Below are 18,296 nucleotides of genomic sequence, written 5' to 3'. Positions count from 1 at the left end.
TTAAAAGATCAAGGGCACCGGGACTGGACGGTCTCACTAATATCGACCTCAAACAGAACCCGGATGAGTGGGCAATCTTTATAAGTAACGTTTTCCATCACTGCAAAGTAGCAAAGCAGATCCTCGCATCCTGGACGGAAGCCGTAGTGGTACCAATTTTCAAGAAAGGAAAGCGCGACGATCCACTAATCTACAGACCAATCGCACTGATGGATATAACTGGAATTTATTTTGCCTCATTTACTACTGGAAAGATTTCAAAGGTGGGCCAGAACATCACCAAGCACAGATTTCTTTGAAACCGGTTTCTTGAAAAACGCAAGTACCAGCATTAATATTCTTCTACTCAACATAATAAAAAATAACATCAAGACCGGGTCGCCAAAAGTGTTCTTAGCATTTATTGACATGTCACAGGCGTTTGACAAAATTGATCGTCAGAAACTCTGGAGCAAACTTAGCACATGGAATTGCCCCAAAGAAATCCTAGAACCAGTAATTACACTCCATACTAACACCAAAATCCGAGTACGATTGAGCCAACAGGGACAACTCTCAGAAGAAATTAAATCTGAGCGAGGAGTGAAACAGGGCTGCCCTTTGGCTCCCTCTCTTTTTATCGCATACATTGGTGACTTCCAATACTCTGAAGAATCTGTGAGATCATTTTGCCGCCCAAAATAGGTGAACATCCAATATCCTGTATTTTATACACAGACAACCTAATTCTTTTTGACCAAACTCAAATTGGTCTCCAACGTCAGATATCTAACTTGCCCAAATATACCGAAGAAAACAACTTGGAAATCAACATAGCCAAAACAAAAGTCCTAATTCTTGACAAAAAAATAATAATAAACGGGGAAAAAGAACAAAAGCCATTGGTCACTAAACAACACAAAAATGGAAGTAGTCACGCACTTCAAATATCTAGGCATAATGGTGGATTCAACAAACAGTGAAAAAGCAATGAAACAATCACTTTGGAATAAAACTAAACTTTGACCAGCCAAATCAGGCTGGTCAACAGAAGATATGGAAAATTCTCGCTAACACCAGCAATACACTTCTATAAATCCAAAGTGGTCCCTGCACTGATTTACCGAATGGACGCATTTCTTAACATCCCATCTTTGCTCTGGTTGAAGATCGAAGGCTACGTGTGGAAATCGGTCCTAGGACTTCCTAAATCAACCTCAACACCAGCTATTAGGCGTGAGCTTGGTCTACTGTCATTGGCAGCCTCAGTGGAACAAAGCCAAATGCAATTGCTGCGGAAAATTCTAACTCCCGACAACTTGGCTATTTATAAGATCATTTGTAGTGAACTTCAAAGCGGCCGATGCAAAGCATTAAACACCTGGAAACACAACTTGGACAGTAGACTGAAAGAACTCGCCTGTTCTCAAGAAGACTTGATCACTAACCCCAAAAAAATAAATGCAAAAATGGGGTTTGATGATTGGATATCTACATGTGAAAAAGCAACTGCAAACCGTTTGCTGACACATCTTCCACCATCGACAAACAAATTGAAAGTTCCACTAGCATACTGCTCTAAATTTCCAAACAAAGCACTGCAGAAATCTTTTATGAGAATACATTTGAACTTACTCCCCACACAAGAAATGTGTGCGATCCATGCACTCACAACATCAGACAAATTCAGACTCTGCAAAGATGAATCAAAACCGGAAACGATAAAACACCTACTAATGGATTGTGAAAAGACTCGCCATCTTAGGATCTCATACCTAACTCCGCTTTTTGGTGATTCCAAAATTAGAGAGGAGGAAACCTGATGGTGCCTCTTGATAGCAGGGGAGACAGATACACCATAGCGGCAGTCAAAATTTTAGAAGCAGCATTGAAAATGATCACAGCTCAAGCGACGTCAATCCAAAAAGGTTGACCAAGCGGCTGCCCCACTCTTGACCAACTCGTAGAGCAATTTAAAGGGGAAACTACAAATCCTGCTCTCCTGGATTTAAAGACATTCGATCATTTTCTCTACTCCTCGCCATCTTTTTACACATCCTTCTACAAAGATGATGTTCAAATTGAAAAGGTTCTTGTAAAAATCTTTTTGATTATAAACGAGAATAAAAAAAAAACAAAAAAAAACAATGAACTTATCTAAGAGTCTGTCAAGTTTCAGATGTCTGGGACTTTGCTACCGTTCTGTGGTAAACCACACATAGTCATTCCGAAGCTGTAGAAACTGAAATGCTTTTGCTGCCCTCAAATAGGCAGCTGTATAATCCATTGTGTGCTCCTGGGTCCAAGACTTAAACATGATAGACCAGAAGGAGAATACTGCTTGCCAGTTGCTGGAAGCAGTGTTTGGCAATCTCTGGATAATAGGAAAGGAAGATAGGATTTAAATGGCTTGCTTATGTGATCGACTCGAAGGAGAATACTGCTTGCCAGTTGCTGGAGGAAGTGTTTGGCAATCTCTGATTATAGGAAATGAAAATAGCATTGAAATAGCTTGCTCAGTGAGTGCTGACAGATATGTTCATGAAAACACTCAGCGAAAGATTTTGCCAACATTCTGGTGTTTGACTCAATTTTATAAACAGTCCATGTTAAATGTTTGTCAGAACTTCTCAGGGCTTTCGGGTCTATTTTAGAACAGTTTCGTCCTCTCCAGAGCCTGTGGCTCTGCTCTTGCCGCATGAAGCTCTCCAGAGAATTCTCCTTTAGAAAAAACAGGCAAGTATTTGCCTGAAGCTCTCTCTGTCGTGATATGATATGATAGTTTATTTACAGCGCGCTTAATACCCAGAGGTTTCTAAGCACAGACCTGGGAATAGAACCTGTGTTGCTCTGTGTTGTCTTGCTTCCAAGCCGAGCTATCCTCCCGAGTCGTGGTCACTGGCCTGATCATATTCTGGTGAAGAGCCGTTGATGTGCGGCTCCAACCAGACCTGGCCGAGTGCTGTGAAAACCTTTACTATTCTAGCCACAGGCTGCACTAAAGCAGACACCATTCACTGGCAGGCAGTCCTATTCCACTGCCCTCTAAAAAAAAAACAAAGCTATGCGGTGAGTTCCATGCACAAGGCATACGTCCACTGTGAGCTAGTTCCTGATTGACCCAGAAAAAAACTCACTCCGTGCCCTCCCAAATTGGGCAGCCTCGCACGCGTCCATGCTGGTTTAGCTACATTGCTGAACAGCGTTGTTCCAAATACACTCCCGGCCTGCAGGGAAGTTTCTGCCATTAAATTGAAAGTATAAAATGCTTGGTGACTGTGACCCTAACATAACTATGGTCATTGGCTTGTTCATGTTGTGATTACAAGCACTCTGAGAACAGAAGTAGAATTGGGCTCTGTGCATCCAGTGCTGCCTCGATGAGCCCCATGAACCAGCTGGGACCTCCTGCTTTAGAGAGGGAGTAGAGTGGCGTGGTCCCATTGAGTGTAACACTTCAAACCCCCACACCTCACAATACTGTGTTCATTGCTTGAGTGGAGAATGGGGATGAGGGGACCTCAAATAGCCACTTCCTCCGAGTGCTGATGCCTTTGGGTGGGGATTCTGTATCTTTCCAGAGTTGGCATGGTTCCCCCCCACCCCCACATTCTGTGTCCATCATCACCGCCCCCACACCTACTGCAGCTTGGTTTCTCAAAGGCCACCGTCCATCTCTTGTTAATATGTTGAAAATCCAGGTGTGGCTTTGCTTCGCTTCCTTCCTTCTGGTGGAATGAACACCTAGGCCTGGCTCTGAGCAAGCAAAAGAGGAAAGAGGAACTGGTTGTGCAGCACATTTGCAGAGGCCGGTTCGGGTGGGCTTCTGAGTTCACAAACAGTCCTGAATCGGAGTCTTAAAGGGGTGCAATGGCAGAATGAAACCAAACACATTGTCGGCTGTTTGAAATGTTTGTTGATAGTTGGAGGAGTAGCAAGGGCTACATATCAGCAAAGGAAGGTCGTTGGTATACACACACTCTTTGGAGGTAAAAGGTGGGACCTGCCCCCCTTGTTGAAAAACCAGAGCAAGCACAGTTCCTATCCATGCAAAAGCTTTTTGGACATGGTGACATCTGAGCCAGGTATGCATTCTTCCTTCCTAGTCTGGTATAGCTTGGGTTCTCTAAAGTGAGAGTGCCATGTGTGCGTCAAATTGTTTAATGCGGACACCAGTCTCATCCTTAGCCTGGATGCAGTTTAGTGCCATGTTGCCCTGCTTTAAATCCAACATCTCCCAGTGGCGACATTAAAGAGCTTAAATAGCCATCTGGGCCTGTGATGGAGTAATAGGGTTTGGGGTCTCTCCTGGTGGGTACCAGAGCCATGTCCATTGGTGTTCATTCCCCAGAGCAACTCTTCCCTCTTGCCATCCGGCTGTGCAGGTCTTTCTGTGGTGCTGTGACTGTCCCTGTGGAATCGAGATTTATTTTAATTTTATATACTTTATCATTCTGCTTCTGCATGGGACATGTTTAATGGAGAAATTTGAATTAAGCAGGCCTTCAAACACAGAGGTTTACTGGCAGAAATCCTAGGAGAGAGTTCAGGAAGGGAGTCCGGTGCAACGATGGAAGTTTCCATGGGCTAGAGAACATGAAGGGAGCCTGGGCGAGGGGGTCTGATGCAGGGAGGGAACAGAGTTGGGCTGGAAAGGAGCCTAGGCGAAGGTTCTCAAAGGGCGCATAGGGCAAAAAGGAGAACAGGAGGGGAGCCTAAGTGAAGATGGAGGAATGGCGCCTAGTGCAGAGAGGGTAGTGAAGAGCGCCTGGCCGATAATGCAGCAAGGGAGCATTGGTGAGGGTACAGAGAAGGTATGGGAGGGAAGCCTGGGTGAGGGTACAGAAGGGCAGAGAAGGATCATACATTCACCTGGGTGAGAGTAGAGGAAGGGAGCCTGGGTGGGAGTAGAAGGTGTCTGGGTGGGAGTAGGGGAACAAGCCTATTGCATAGAAGGGACAGAAGTCAGCCTGGGTAAGGGTACAGGAGGAGAGCCTGGTGCAGAGAACTAAAGTTATTCTGGATGACTGTGCCAGGGACAGGATGTCTAATTTCAACCAGACCTTATTTGAATGGTGGCCTCAGCGGTCTGTAAAATTCATTTTGCTTTTTTGTTTTTGCAAAACTGGAAGCTGTACTTTTAGATGGTAGATTCCAAGAATTGTAGTTTATTTGAATAGAATTCCTGTTTTTGTAAAGTGGGTGATGTTGGTAAGGGGAAGCGGAGAGGCGGACTAAGCGTGGGGTTGGGTTGAGTTGATGCAGTGGAGGGTTTCTAGCACTGGGTGGAGATGGCATTCTCTTTGAAACATTTGAATTAAGGACAGGCCAAGTGTTCAAGGATGGTTTTATGCATCGCAACATGTTCTCATGGTTAGTGATAGGAAATTAACTGAGTAGGCTTTTCTATGCGACAGGAGTGGACCCCAGAAGACCTGAACGATTATAACTGTCCTGTCAAAGAGCTATTAAGTAACAGTGATTTGCAATGACTCTGGTCCAACACTGGGCTGGGTAGGACACCTCGTTGGTCTCCTTGGGTTGATGTTTTTTTATCCTCATGGTGTTGGGCAGGGGGGGTGTACTGATGATGGTGAAAGGCCAAAAGCCTGTCTCTGTCCGCTTCCAATACCCTGCTCTCACTCTCCAGCTGTCATTAATCCCCCAGCCATTCGTTTATTTTCACTCTCATCAGGCCACCTCTGCATGGTTTTTCATTGCTTTGTTTTACATGTTTGTGATTTCAATCAAAACGTTGCCTTCATCCTCTCCCTACCCACAGACGAGGCCCAGACCTGTCCCATTTCTAGAGCATGAAATTCCTGTGTGTATGTGTCTGCACCCCGCCACCCAGTGACGCTCCCACCCTTTTCTGTGCTCCTACCGCTAGCCTGCATGTATGTGTTTGTGGTGTTGAATTGTATACGACTTGTCTGATACTGACCTGTTGTCCTGTTACTCTGCCGTCCTGATGTTCTGGGATCCTGTAGCTCTGGAGTGACGAGGTGGATAAAGTAAGTATTTGTATATTGGCCGGGGAGGGGGGGCTTGTGTTCCTGTGATGTGACTTTCATGTGATGTGTATTGCTGTAAAACCATGACGTGCACAGGGACTTGGCCACCGCCTAGATCTCAGAAGGGCACACAGCGGTGATGTAGACATGATACATACGGCTGCATTGCACAGTATTTGTGATGGTTTGCGCTCTACGTCTTGCATCCCTTCTAATCTGTATTTCATCTCATGCTGCGTGTTCTTGCCTGCTGAAGGGAATCCATTTGGTCTCGCTCTGCTTCTCGGAGGCAGTGGGAACAGCTCTGCTGAATATTTAATGATGCTCTTTATGTGGGTGTTAAGGGATTATGGGGGAGGAGTGGAGAGCACAGTGTGCTCCGTCTTAACATTGACTCATCCACTGTAGGCCCTGGGAAACACCAACCACCACCCCTGCCCGTAGCACAGAGTGATTCCATTTCTGCTGCTTTGGTAAAGAAGCAGAGGGTATGCTTTAGTCCTTGCACAGGGCTGTTGCCCTGTCTTCCCTGTGAAGCACCGTCTCCTGTCGATTAATAATCTGCCTTCTACCTGGGACTTCTTACTTCAGAATTGCTTCATTCCCTGCTCACCCCTCTCAGTCCTGGGGGAGAGGCGCAGCGGGCACAGAGCCGAGAGCAGACACATCTGCTGCCCTAGAAACAAAGGCACAACATGTAGGAAAGCCAGCAAGGGACTACAGGCAAGCTGTCGAGGCTGGCTGGGAAAATGTCTGCTGGCAGAGGAGTCGAGGGGGTTGGCAGAAGAGCAGAGTGGTGGGGTTGATAGTATAGACCCTGAGCTGGTATAGGAGCTTTGAAGTGAGCAGGTCAGTTGGAGGGCTGGAGAAAGCTACATGGCTAACATGGGGTGCTTTCACATCTTGGGGTAGAGAGCTTTGTGGGCAGTGGGTTTGGAGTGTAGGTCTGAAGGGATGGAAAAGGAGATGAGGGTTTAGGGCGAGCTATGGGCCAGCAAAATTGCTGGGGACTGCGAGACAATAATACGAGGCTTAATGACAGCCACATGGCCAGCAGGAGAGCGTTCCGGCTTGTCTGCAGATCAAGCAAAGCATCTACAAGTTGTCAGCACAACTATAATGCCAGAAGTGCAACTGTGGGCTCTCCGACTGGACTTTACACTGGCTGGATGGATACAGAAGCCAGGGAGGTGGACATGAGCTCATGGGCAATTAAGATGGAATGAAAATGAGCAATGGAATTGTAGAAGCAAGATTATTTACATTTAAATGGGAGTTTTTTTTATTGTAATGCAGAGAAATAACAATTCTTTGTAATTGGATTCAAAACCTGCAAGGAACATTTGCAAAATGTAAGTAGTTCCCTAGACCTATTCAGGGACATGTAAATTGTTCTAATGGTGCTCAGGAGCCTGTGGGCTGAAAGAGCACATGGGCCGATGTCAAATTCCCAGAAATCGGATTCAAATGGTAGTAAACCCATAGGTGAACAATACAAGACTTGGTGTTTCTTGCTTCTAACACCAAGCATTGTTATGAGGTACATGGATCCTTGATTGGCTGGACAGCTGTTTGGGTGGTATTCTGATCCGCTCAAGCCTGGGAGGTTTAGCCCATTCTGGGAGAAAGACTGGCTGCTTAGGGACACCTCCACACTCTGTGCTTTAAGCTGACTACCCCAAAGCCCATAATATTCCTGTACCAAAGAAATTAAGCAAAACAAAAGAGGTGATGGCTGGAAGGTTTAGAATTAATCCTCACCTTTGGCATTGCTCTGGCCAACCCTCCAGACCATCGTTCTGCAGCCTGCCAAGCTATTACAGAAATGGAACCCATGCATAGTCCCACCCCAAAAGGGACAGTCCAGCCCAGACGGCTAGGTCACATCCCTTCTGCACGAGACCACAAGCACCCCCAGACGTGTTTCAGCCTCATAGGGTGTCATCAGTGAGGACTAGCTTGGGTCTATAGGCCCAGCAGGCTTGGGACCCACATCTCGGCATACCCACACCACTCAGGGTGACTTATGCAAAATAAAAAGGGGTGGCACCAAGCCTGATTTGCATATAGTCTTTCCCCTTTCTGTAATGGCTTGGCAGGCGAAGATCGATGGTCTGGAAGGTTACCCAGAGCAATTGCCAGATGTTTAAGATTAATGCTAAACCTTCCAGCCATCACTGCTTTGTTTTTGCTTTTTCACGTCGAGTGGGATGGGTATGCCCAGACGTGGGTCGTGTGCCTACTGGGCCTAGAGCCCCAGATTGGGTACTCCACTCAAATACCAACCCACTAAAATAGTCATAGAGAAGGATTCTCAACCCCAGGTTCCACCACCAGAGGTCCGGTCAGAGTGAGTTGGAGTCAGGAATTTACGCCCTAGTTACCCTATGGGAGATAGGGGGAGAAAGTAAAAGCAAAGTAGACCTATGCCCCCCGTCGGCCCTCCCTGTCCCCCTCATCTCCTTCGGTCACCACTCTTCCCCCCTCAGCTTCCCCCCCCCTCAGCACAGAGTTCTCCAGATACCTTGGGTGGAGGTTCCAGACGTAATTGCAGGAGTGCTCTTCTGTTGTTCTTTCTGCAAGGGTCGTCTAGACAGAAGTGATAAGTTGTTTCACAGGATTTCGTTTTGGTTGCAGTGCACAGGAATGTGTTCCAGACAGCTTCCAGTTAAAGAACCAAACAAAGAAAAGTGAAGACCTCTCTGGGAGAGACAGCCACGGGACACCTTCGGGACACGAGGAAGACAAGATCAAATGACGGTCTTCCCGGTCAGGTGGTGGCAAGCAATCGTACAGCTGCGAATATAGGAGCCGCCCCAGCAGAGCTTCCCTTGGAGTGAGACACTGAAAATGCAGGACCAGGCGAGTTATGGCACACGCTGAAGTTCTGTCGAGTTCCAAGGCTCTACTCGGACCGACAATGGCTGCAGTGAGATACCTCAGGAGAGAGCTGGTCTGTCCGCTGGTTGGTCCATAGACACTTCCGAAGGCTCAGCAGGGAGGGGGGCTGGTCAAGACTGGTTGTTGCCATCGGTCCAGAGGTCCAAGCACCAACAAAGACCACCTTGAGATCAGGACGGAAAAGCAGGGCTTCTCCGGGACAACACTGGAGTCGATGCTAGTTAACTGCAGGGTCGCCTTTGGGTTGTCTGCGTGCTTCTGGTCTTTGTTAATCAGATCATCGTTGGTGCCGAGACTTCCACAGTATCGTGTGTCCTCCTTTTATCCAAGATTCAGGCTGGGAGCAATTCCAAGCCCCCCAAAGGTAAGGATCTGCACCGGTCAAACAGCCAGCAGCTATCCAGTGATGGATAGCCACTGGCCACCACATCTGCCTAGTAACATACTTTCTGCCACCAGAGATGTGGATTTGAATTAAACAGTCCCAGGCACCTTCTCTGGCTCACACACACCACCCCTTAGCCTGCGAAAGCCACAACTTTTCCCCGGGAAAGGGAATTGCAAATAAGGCAGTTCCTGACCTGAGAAGGCAGGAAGAAGGTCAAAGAAAAATATGGCAAAAGAACATGCAGAATACCTTGTGGCTTGGCCAGTTTAGGGTGCTGGCCAACTTTAGTAGCCATTTGCGGTAAGTACACAAGTAAAATAACACAAAAAACAGTAACAATATCACAGCTGCCACCGGCTTGTCTTAGGCATATATGAAAAGTAACCAAAAAGCCATTATATAAAGAGATATAAGGATAATAAGGGCCTCATCACGAGTTGGGCGGTAACACCGGCGCTATTAGCGCCGGCGCTAATAGCCCTACCGCCAACCCCCACCGGCGCTATTAGCGCCGGATCACGGGTTTGGCGGAAGGGTTATTGCCCATTCCCCATTGGGCCCATTCGGGAAATCCTCATTCCCCATTGGGCCCAATGGGGAAAATTTGTGCTATTACCGCCGGCGGATTTCCCGCCGGCGGTAATCGCGCTGAAAATCGTCAATTTTGCCACAGATTTCCCCCCAGCTCATGGCTCGTAGCAAATACAGGGAAAGGGAAGTAAAGCAGAAGGCTTTACTGTCATCCAAAGAGTAAGGACAGGCTTCAATACAACCAAAAAGAAGGATGTTTTCTTGAAATCTATGGAGGGAAAGGCGCAAAACAAAAATCTTTCGTAACACCAGAGCTAGAAATCCTTCCAGCGCTGATTCCGAGCAAGCCACATGCTTCTTTCCAGCGGATGATGGCAAAGATAATACAAGCCACTGGGGTTGTTGGTACCCACCAGGACCAAGGTCCAGTTTGAACTAACCAATATCCTGGATGAGGGTACCCTGAGGGAAACCCTGCTGCCTTTCAACCCAACTGTAGAGGCCCCAGTGTTGGGAGAAGCTGGCATCTATCCCCAAGGTGGACTGGGACCTAAGAAGCACCACCTGGTACCCTTGGATCTGTTTCTTCTCTCATCCAATGCATCCCCCGGAGAGGTTGGTGGTGTAGGCCATGACGGCCAACCTCAAGCCCACGACTTCCCCTTGCTTCCTCCTGACAGGGGTAGAAAGAGATTGAATGCTTGTGGATGCAAAGTGTTTGCTCTTCTTGCACTAGGGCAGAAGTCCTGGAGAACAAAGGGGGCGGGGGAGGGGTGGTATTGCTACCTCCAGAGTGACCTCTGTAACGTGGACCTCAGGCATGTCACCCAAGTGGGAGGGAGAATTTCCCTGCTTGATGAGGAGTGGGGTTAACCAACTTGGGCCTTGAAGTTTGTAACTCGGGTTACAGTCTCCCTTTTTGCTCAACGCCCGGAGGAGTTTTGTCAGCTTTTAACGAAGAGTGGCATAGAACTGGTGCACTACTCAGAACAAGGCAGGGCAGGTACACTACTTTTTTTTCCAAAGGACTGGGTCCTGATTCTTATCTTCGATTGAAGGCTTTGAGCCTGTACTTGTGCAAGTACAGGTTCAAGATGGTCACTTTAGCTCTGATCTCCAGGACACCTACTTCCATGTGCCGATTCATCGCAAGCACAAGACCGATGTGAGATTTGTGCTAGAATCCACCCACTACCAATTCAGGTTCCTGCCATTCAGCCTTTTTTCGGTGCCCAAGGTGTTCACCAAGCTTCTGGCAGCGGTGTCGGCTTGCCACAGGTGGGAAGGCATTCATATCTTTACCTACATGACAGGCTTATCCGAACTCGTTCTCCAGACCTGGTGTTGGCACATTTGTAGTGTATGTGCAACCTGTTGCACGGTTTGGGCTTTTCCCCAAACTTAAAGAAGTCCCATGCCCCCTCCTCCCAGTCCCTCGGTTTCATCAGGATTGTCTTGGACACCTCCCTTGGCAGGGCCTTCCCTTCAGAGGATCTGTTGCAAACATCCTCCATATGGTCAATGGCTTTAAGTCCCAGTGGCTTGTTCCTGCCTCTACCTTTCTGCTTCTACTGGTTCTCATGGCCTCTTGCATCCTGCTGGTTCAAGAGACCTGGTTACACATCGCTCCATTGGCTACGTTGGTGTCAGTGGTCTCGGTTTCAGGGCATCCTGTCAGACCCATTGTGAGTCTCAGACAGGGTCTCTCCAGGACTCCTGTGGTGGGACTGGGGAGACAACTTTCTGAGAGGGTTGTTGCTTTGTCAACCTTGTAGCCTGACACCTTGCTGAAAGCATGCAGGGGGGGTGCGGAGGGGGTTCAATGATTGGATCTGTTCAGGGCTAATCCTGGGGTCCTCCCTAAGAAGGTGATTCTGAAGGAGACCATAGTTCTCCCGGGTCATTGAGAGTTCAGCCGCAGCTGTCGCTTGCTGTCATTCACGGCTTGCTGTGAAAGAAGGGTTGTGCTAGTGGGTACAGAATTCCAAGGGAATCGACTCAAGGGGGATACATGTAAGTATTGGTGACTAGTGGGCCCCTCTTCCCCCTCCAGGAACACCTAATCAGTAGATATTGCCACCAGTGAAACAATCCGAGTGAACTGCACTGCAGCAAACCTAGCCAAAGACACTGGGGCTTGTAGGGCGCCGGATGGGTTGGAAAGTCATCCTAGTAATGTTCAGGAATGCCACCCATCAAACGCAGAAACAAACCAGTAAAGCTGGTGTGGGGCGCAGGGTCATGTGGACGCCTCCTTGCCGGGTGTGTGGACCTCAAATCTGATTCAGGGAAATTGGTAGGATATGCCCCTCCATTCAGCAGGATTTGTGAAATATTTCCCAAGACTTCAGATGTCTAATACTTTTCAACGGAATATAATCTCTCTACGTTTTAAAGCTTTATTTACGTGCCACCCTTGTGCCTACTGATGAGGGCTTCAATGCACTTCCAATATCTGCAGTTTATGAAGCAAAGCATTCCGCCAAATGAGGGACCCTCTGTATGATCCATTTAGGACATCCCCTTCGGGACTCGGACTGTGGTTATCTTTAGAGACCTCATGAGAATACCACTTTAGGCCCAGAGACTGGAGTTACCTTTGTAGATGATGGGAGCCCCCTAAAGAGAGGTCAATTGAGGCCAGAGAGTTACCTTGTGAAGGGGGCACTGCCTAAGGGGGAGCCCCACGTAACGCCAAGGGGTGATGGTGGTTGGGGAGACATGGCCATCTTGAAGGTGATATGGGGCCTCCATCTGAATAAAGCTTTGCAGGGGGCACAGTCTTTGGTGGAGGTACACGTACTGCTGGAAATTGTGTAGGTTCCTCTGCAGCGTATACAACTCCCTGGGGATAACTCCAAAAGCTTAGGCAGTTCTTGCCCAGGCAGCTTCAGCGCATCCTTCTTTTACTCCCTTCTGTTACAGATGAGCCAGACTTATTCACAAGCAGCAGGTAAAGCATGCATAAGCACTTTCTAGCACATCTAGGTACTGGCACCCTAGCCAATACCTTGTTCTGTCTACAGAATGGCTTGGATAGCAGAGACCTTGCCAACCTCTGGATGATCTCCCACACCCCCCAGAAGTTCCCAAGACCTGTATCAAGGAAATAGCACTTGGAGCTAAAAAAGACACGGCCGTTTTGGGCACCCTGTTTCAGCCATGTGCTCACACCAATGAGGAAGCCAACTATACCTTTGATGTTCTCGTATTGCTTGGCTTTTGAAACAGGCCTTCAGCGCGGTCTGTCTCTGGTGCTCAGTGCGTCGGGTGGTCCAGCCACGTTGTGTCGGGTCTGTACAAGAAAGGACTGCAAGGCTCTCTAGAAACAGGGGAAACTTGCAGCTTGACTGTGCCCACTGGGTAGGTCAAGGGAGCACATCCGCCTTCTGATCACAAAGCAGTCCTGTCCTCCGATGCCAGCATGACTGCCATCAAAGAGATCTTTGTCAAATGCACAGCTGCAGAACATCCGCATGATCTGCTTCTTCCTGGTACTTGCTTGTCTGGCAGAGTGCCTTCCCCCAACTATGGCAACATCAGTGTTGCACTGCTAAAGTTTGCAGCCGTGAATGAATGCAACTGTATGACCCATATGGTTGAAAATGGGAGTGGGGCAGACGTTCATTGCCACATATTAACATGCTCATTGAGGGCATGCTTGTGCACTAGCGACCCATACTGTGATACAGTGTGTGAAGCCCTTCAAACCAGCCAGCCTATCCTCTACAAGAGGCTTGATCCTTGCTAGCCACGTCCCGCCATGTTACCTTGCTCTACCCCCACTCAACAGGCTCACATCCCTCTTCGGATCCAGTCCATCTCAAATAGAGCACTACCCTACTCAGCCTTGCACACATTATCATTCAAAATCATTACCTTTTTGATTAGTATGGTGGTAATGGTAATATTTAAATGGCTCCTGTTTTTACCATTCACCTTTATTAGGATTTGGGGCACATGCGATAAAGAGAAAGTACTGCATGATCGTGACTAGAAAGACTGCCTGCAAATCCCAGATATATCTTTATAATTTGATCTCAACTTTAAAGGTGGAAGTCATTTTTGTTGTTGCAATAAATCTCATATTTATATGCAAATTGGGCCGATCTACTGATCAGTTGTTTACAGCTGGGCTCAGTGACTGCCGTTTCCGCCCGCCCGCTCTCCCCAGACTGCCTGTAAGCAGCTGCCCAGTGTCACCTGAGGCTGTACACGGCAAGCCTCTCTGGAGGGGTCAAGTGACCAGGATCTGCTAGTAGGGGTGCTGCTCATTCTCCACCGCTTGTAAGCACCAAGTTTGGTCATTTCCCAGAGCCCTGGAGATCGATTAGCACACAGGGTTCAGCTGGAAACTATACAGCTATTTCCATGTGCACCTGTCTTTCTACCTTGAAAAGCAACAACTTCCCCTGCAGGGGAGGCTATTGGATTGATCAGAATCCAGGCCCTCGTTGTGGCATCCGTTAACACTGGCAACGTTAATATGAGGTCCATGTTTCAGGAGAAATCGCTCTCTGTTTAGGTCTGACAATCTTGCCAAAGGGAGGAGCATTATTTCATGATTTATTGACCATAAGCCTTGTCGTGGTGGTTTACCGGTCAAGGGGGAGAGGGGGTGGGGGAGTCATTACATATAGTCAAGGTTTCCTAGTGCATGGTAAGAGTTATTATATATAAACCACTCACATCTTTCTTGGCCACCCTTGTCAACACCTCATTCACCTCATGTTCTGTACCCTCTAGCCTCAAGGATGCTTGGGCCCTTCCTCTTCTAAATAAACCTACCTTGGACCCTGACATCCCTACTAACTATCAACCCATCACCACCATTCCTTTTCTGCTGAAAATCCTAGACCGGGCAGCGTATCTTCAGATCCAGAGCTTCCTCAAAACATACAATCTCTTGGACTTGCGCTAATCTGGCTTCTGTCCACACTATGGCACTGATTCTGCCCTGCTGGATCTGAAGATTCAACTAGTTGAGATTAAAGACGCTAGCAAATCAGCCTTCCTCCTGCTGCTAGACTTGTCTGCAGTCTTTGACCTGGTAGATCATCAAATCCTATGTTGACACCTGGCCTCAGACGCTGTCTCTTGGATATCATACTTTCTCTCGGAAAGAACCATGAGGATGTTCTCTACAAGTGCTGCATTAACTCCATCCCCTGTTACATGTGGCATCCCGCGAGGCTAGTGTCTCCCTGATGCTCTACAATATACTCACTAAGCCACTTTTTTGACCTGCTTGATGATACAGGAATTGCCTACATGAACTATGGTGATGACATGCAAATCTTGCTCTCTCTGGCGGAAACTACTCCACTGACTCTCGCAATCTTCACTCAATCTACGCTACCATCCAGGCTTGGATGGCCCATTACCACCTCTGCCTCAATGATGACAGATATGATATGATTATGGCATTTGTAACACGCTTATACACAAGGGTTTCAAGGCGCGACAAGGCAAGGGAGGGGAAACGTGGGGGACAATAATGATCTTACTAGGCCTAGTGACATGCAGATCAGATGTAAGGCGAGCAGGAAGGGGAGAAGTGTCGGGGGGCTTTGGGTGTGGGAGAATGGGCACGTGCAAGATAAGGAATCTGGAAACAAGTAGCGCAGCCAACGGGTGGCAAGTGCGACTGTTAAAAGTGCAGACAACAAGTGTCTAAGAAGTGCAGGAGAGGGGACTTTAGGGTTACAGATACAGACCACAAGTGCAGGGGGTGCCAAGAGGCAGTGCAGGTTTGCAGCTGGTCCAGGCAGGAACTTGGGCCCGAATTCAGAAGGTTGCCACGTGACCAGTGTGTGTATCGGACAGGAGATCAGCAGGGGAGAAGAAAAGAGAAGGCAGAAGCAAAGAGGAAGGTCTTGCGGTGCTTCCGGAACAGGAGATGGTTCTGCTCAAGTTTCACAGAGGTAGGGAGGCTGCTCCAGAGGGAGGCACCAGCCGAAGAAAGAGATCTGTCCCCAACTCGTTGCTTGAGGAAACGACTGACCCTCAAGGAGGTGGAGGTGGAGGAGTGAAGAGCTGGAGTAGGAAGATATTTCGGTAGTGAGAGATAGTGTGGTCCCAGGCCATAGAAAGCCTTGTGGGCGATGCAGAGGGTCATGAACTTGATCCTTGCCGCCACTGGGAGCCAATGAAGAGATTTCTATGCTGGAGAGAAACGATGCCTGGCCTCGAGGCCAAGGACAAGTCTTGCAGTCCTGTTCTGGATGAGTTGTAGGGAATGCAGAGTAGAGGCAGGTAGATTTAGAAAGAGGCTATTGCAGTAGTCCAGCCTAGAGAGAACCAACGCTCTGGAGACAGTGGATTTCTGGGGGAAAGTGAGGAAAGGAAGAATACCTCAGAGGAGGTGCAGCTGGTAGTTTGACTTCTTAGAGACGTCAGTGATGTGAGGAGAGAAGGAGACGGTGGAGTCGAAGATGACCACAAGGTTCTTAGCCTCACAGGTAGGAGTAGGAAGAGGGCCCAGAGTGGCCAGCCAGAGAGTGAGGAAAGGAAGGTGCTGGTGAGCTGATGAGGAGGATCTCCGTCTTACTGGCATTAAGACGGAGAGATCCTGTTGGTTGGCTTACACTCCTCCCTTATTATGCTTGGCCCAGCCTAGAAATCTTTAATCATTGAGGGCTTTACCATTCACGTCTCCAGCAGTGTCATTACCCGGGGTGTCTATTCGGATGCTACTTTGTCCCTCTCCAGGCAGGTCAACACAATCTTTTCTTCGGCAGCCCACACCGCAAATTGATCAACGCATGCAGACACTTCATGACCACAGAAAGCTGTTTCACCATTGCTAGATTCCTCATAGGCTCGAGACTGGACTATTGCAATGCCCTATTTGCTGGGACCTTGTCACACAATATTAATAAACTGCAGATTGTTCAGAATCACACCCTTAGAGCGGCATTCAACATCCCAAAGCGTGAGCACATTTCAGCAGCTAGAAAAGTGTTCACAGGCTACCGATCATGGAGCGCATCATCTTCAAAATCCTTAGCCATTACCCACAAATGTCTTTTGAACACTGCGCCTGAGTATCTCTCGCAAATATTCTCCAAATCTCATTCCGCTGCACCTATCCTCTCTGCGTATTCCCACCAGCTGGCTATCCCAAGATTCAGGAGGAAGAGATCTAGAGGGGTGCAGTTTCACAGTAATTGCCTCAAACAATTGGAACGTACTTTCTGTGCAATTGAGATCAGAGCAATCATACTGGTTATTCAGGAAACATCTCTGGTCATTCAGGAAACATCTCCAAACTGTACTCTTCTCCTCTAACTGACCACCCATTGGAGCCCTTGAATGCCCAAATCTCCCTGAACTGGTCTAACTTGCCTTCTCTTTGCTTGAACCGTCAGCTTAAGCCCCTCTATATGCATGCACCCATGTGTGTATTTAACATGTGACCAGCACCTTCATGCCTCTGGGTTAAGAGAGCTTAACAAATGCAAACATAAATAAATTAAATAAAAAGTAAATAGTCGGAACCACCAGGGGGCGCTGAGATGGACTGACGCATCTCGACTGATCTCCTCGCTGGCCAGATATAGGGTTTGAGCCACCCCCTTAGCCTCCCAGGAGTGACCTCCAGACCCCACCAGGGGAAGCCTGGGCCAGCAGTGCACCCGTGAGAGCTAAAGAGGAGAGATGCCTTAGACAGAATAGAGGCGATCCAACTGGGGGGCAAACTCCAATCCCAAGTGTTCCCGGGCAAATGGGCAGAGCTCCAGCAACTTAAGGCAAAACTTGCCACACTCTTGATTGGGCAGACTGAAAGGAAATTATCCTTCCTGAAACAAAGATATATGGAGAGGGGGGAGAAAGCGGATGGAATCCTAGCTTGGAGGCTGCGAGAACTCAGAAACAGCAGAAGGGTCGACTCGCTGGAACTACCCGGGGTGGCTAAATGTCTTGACGATCCGGGAATAGCAGAGCAATTCCGCCTATACTATTGAACGTCTCTACACGTCAGAGTACTTTGGGGACGGGGCTGAGGCCGATAACTTCCTGGACTCTTCCGATCCCTCGCCTCCCTCCTCCGAGAGCGTACCCCCTGGAGAGGCCCACTACCCCTCAAGAGGTGGTGGACACTATCAGCACCATGAGCGGGGGCACCACCCCGGGCGATGATGGCTTCGCGGTTCTCTTCTACAAATCCTTTCGCTCCACTCAAGCTCTGTTTTTGTCCAAATTGTTCAATGCGGTCCTGGACTCTGGATCCCTCCCTCAGTCCATGTTGTCGGCCTGCATCGTGGTTATGCCAAAAGAGAGGAAGGACCCGCAGAACTGCCAATCCTATCGCCCCATCTCTTTACTTAATACTGACGTGAAGGTCTTAGCTAAGCTGCTCGCAAATAGGTTGGCCAATCATCTCCCTTCACTGGTTCACGGGGACCAACCCTACGCCACCTACGCCACCAATAGCAATGTAGAAGCCTATCTTCTCTCATTTGACTCAAAAAAGGCCTTCG

The 18,296-nt window shown here is 48.3% G+C and overlaps 1 protein-coding gene across 6 annotated transcripts in view; it reads left to right on the top strand.

Moving 5' to 3' along the window:
- The window catches only part of SH3GLB2 (SH3 domain containing GRB2 like, endophilin B2), a 224,899-nt gene that overhangs the window by 149,055 nt on the left and 57,548 nt on the right, over window positions 1-18,296 (top strand). For 4 of the 6 annotated variants that reach the window (XM_069609208.1, XM_069609206.1, XM_069609209.1 and 1 more), the window contains one exon: window positions 5,970-5,993. The exons of the other annotated variants lie outside the window; for them this stretch is intronic. In XM_069609208.1, coding sequence (XP_069465309.1) covers window positions 5,970-5,993 — 24 coding nt within the window. The remainder of the gene's footprint in view (window positions 1-5,969; window positions 5,994-18,296) is intronic. 6 annotated transcript variants of the gene reach the window in all.

Source organism: Ambystoma mexicanum, chromosome 8, assembly GCF_040938575.1.
Source record: "Ambystoma mexicanum isolate Mex_15411 chromosome 8, UKY_AmexF1_1, whole genome shotgun sequence".
NCBI lineage: Eukaryota > Metazoa > Chordata > Amphibia > Caudata > Ambystomatidae > Ambystoma > Ambystoma mexicanum.
Note: the sequence above shows the minus strand (reverse complement) of the source record. Positions and strands in the feature narration are given on the sequence as shown.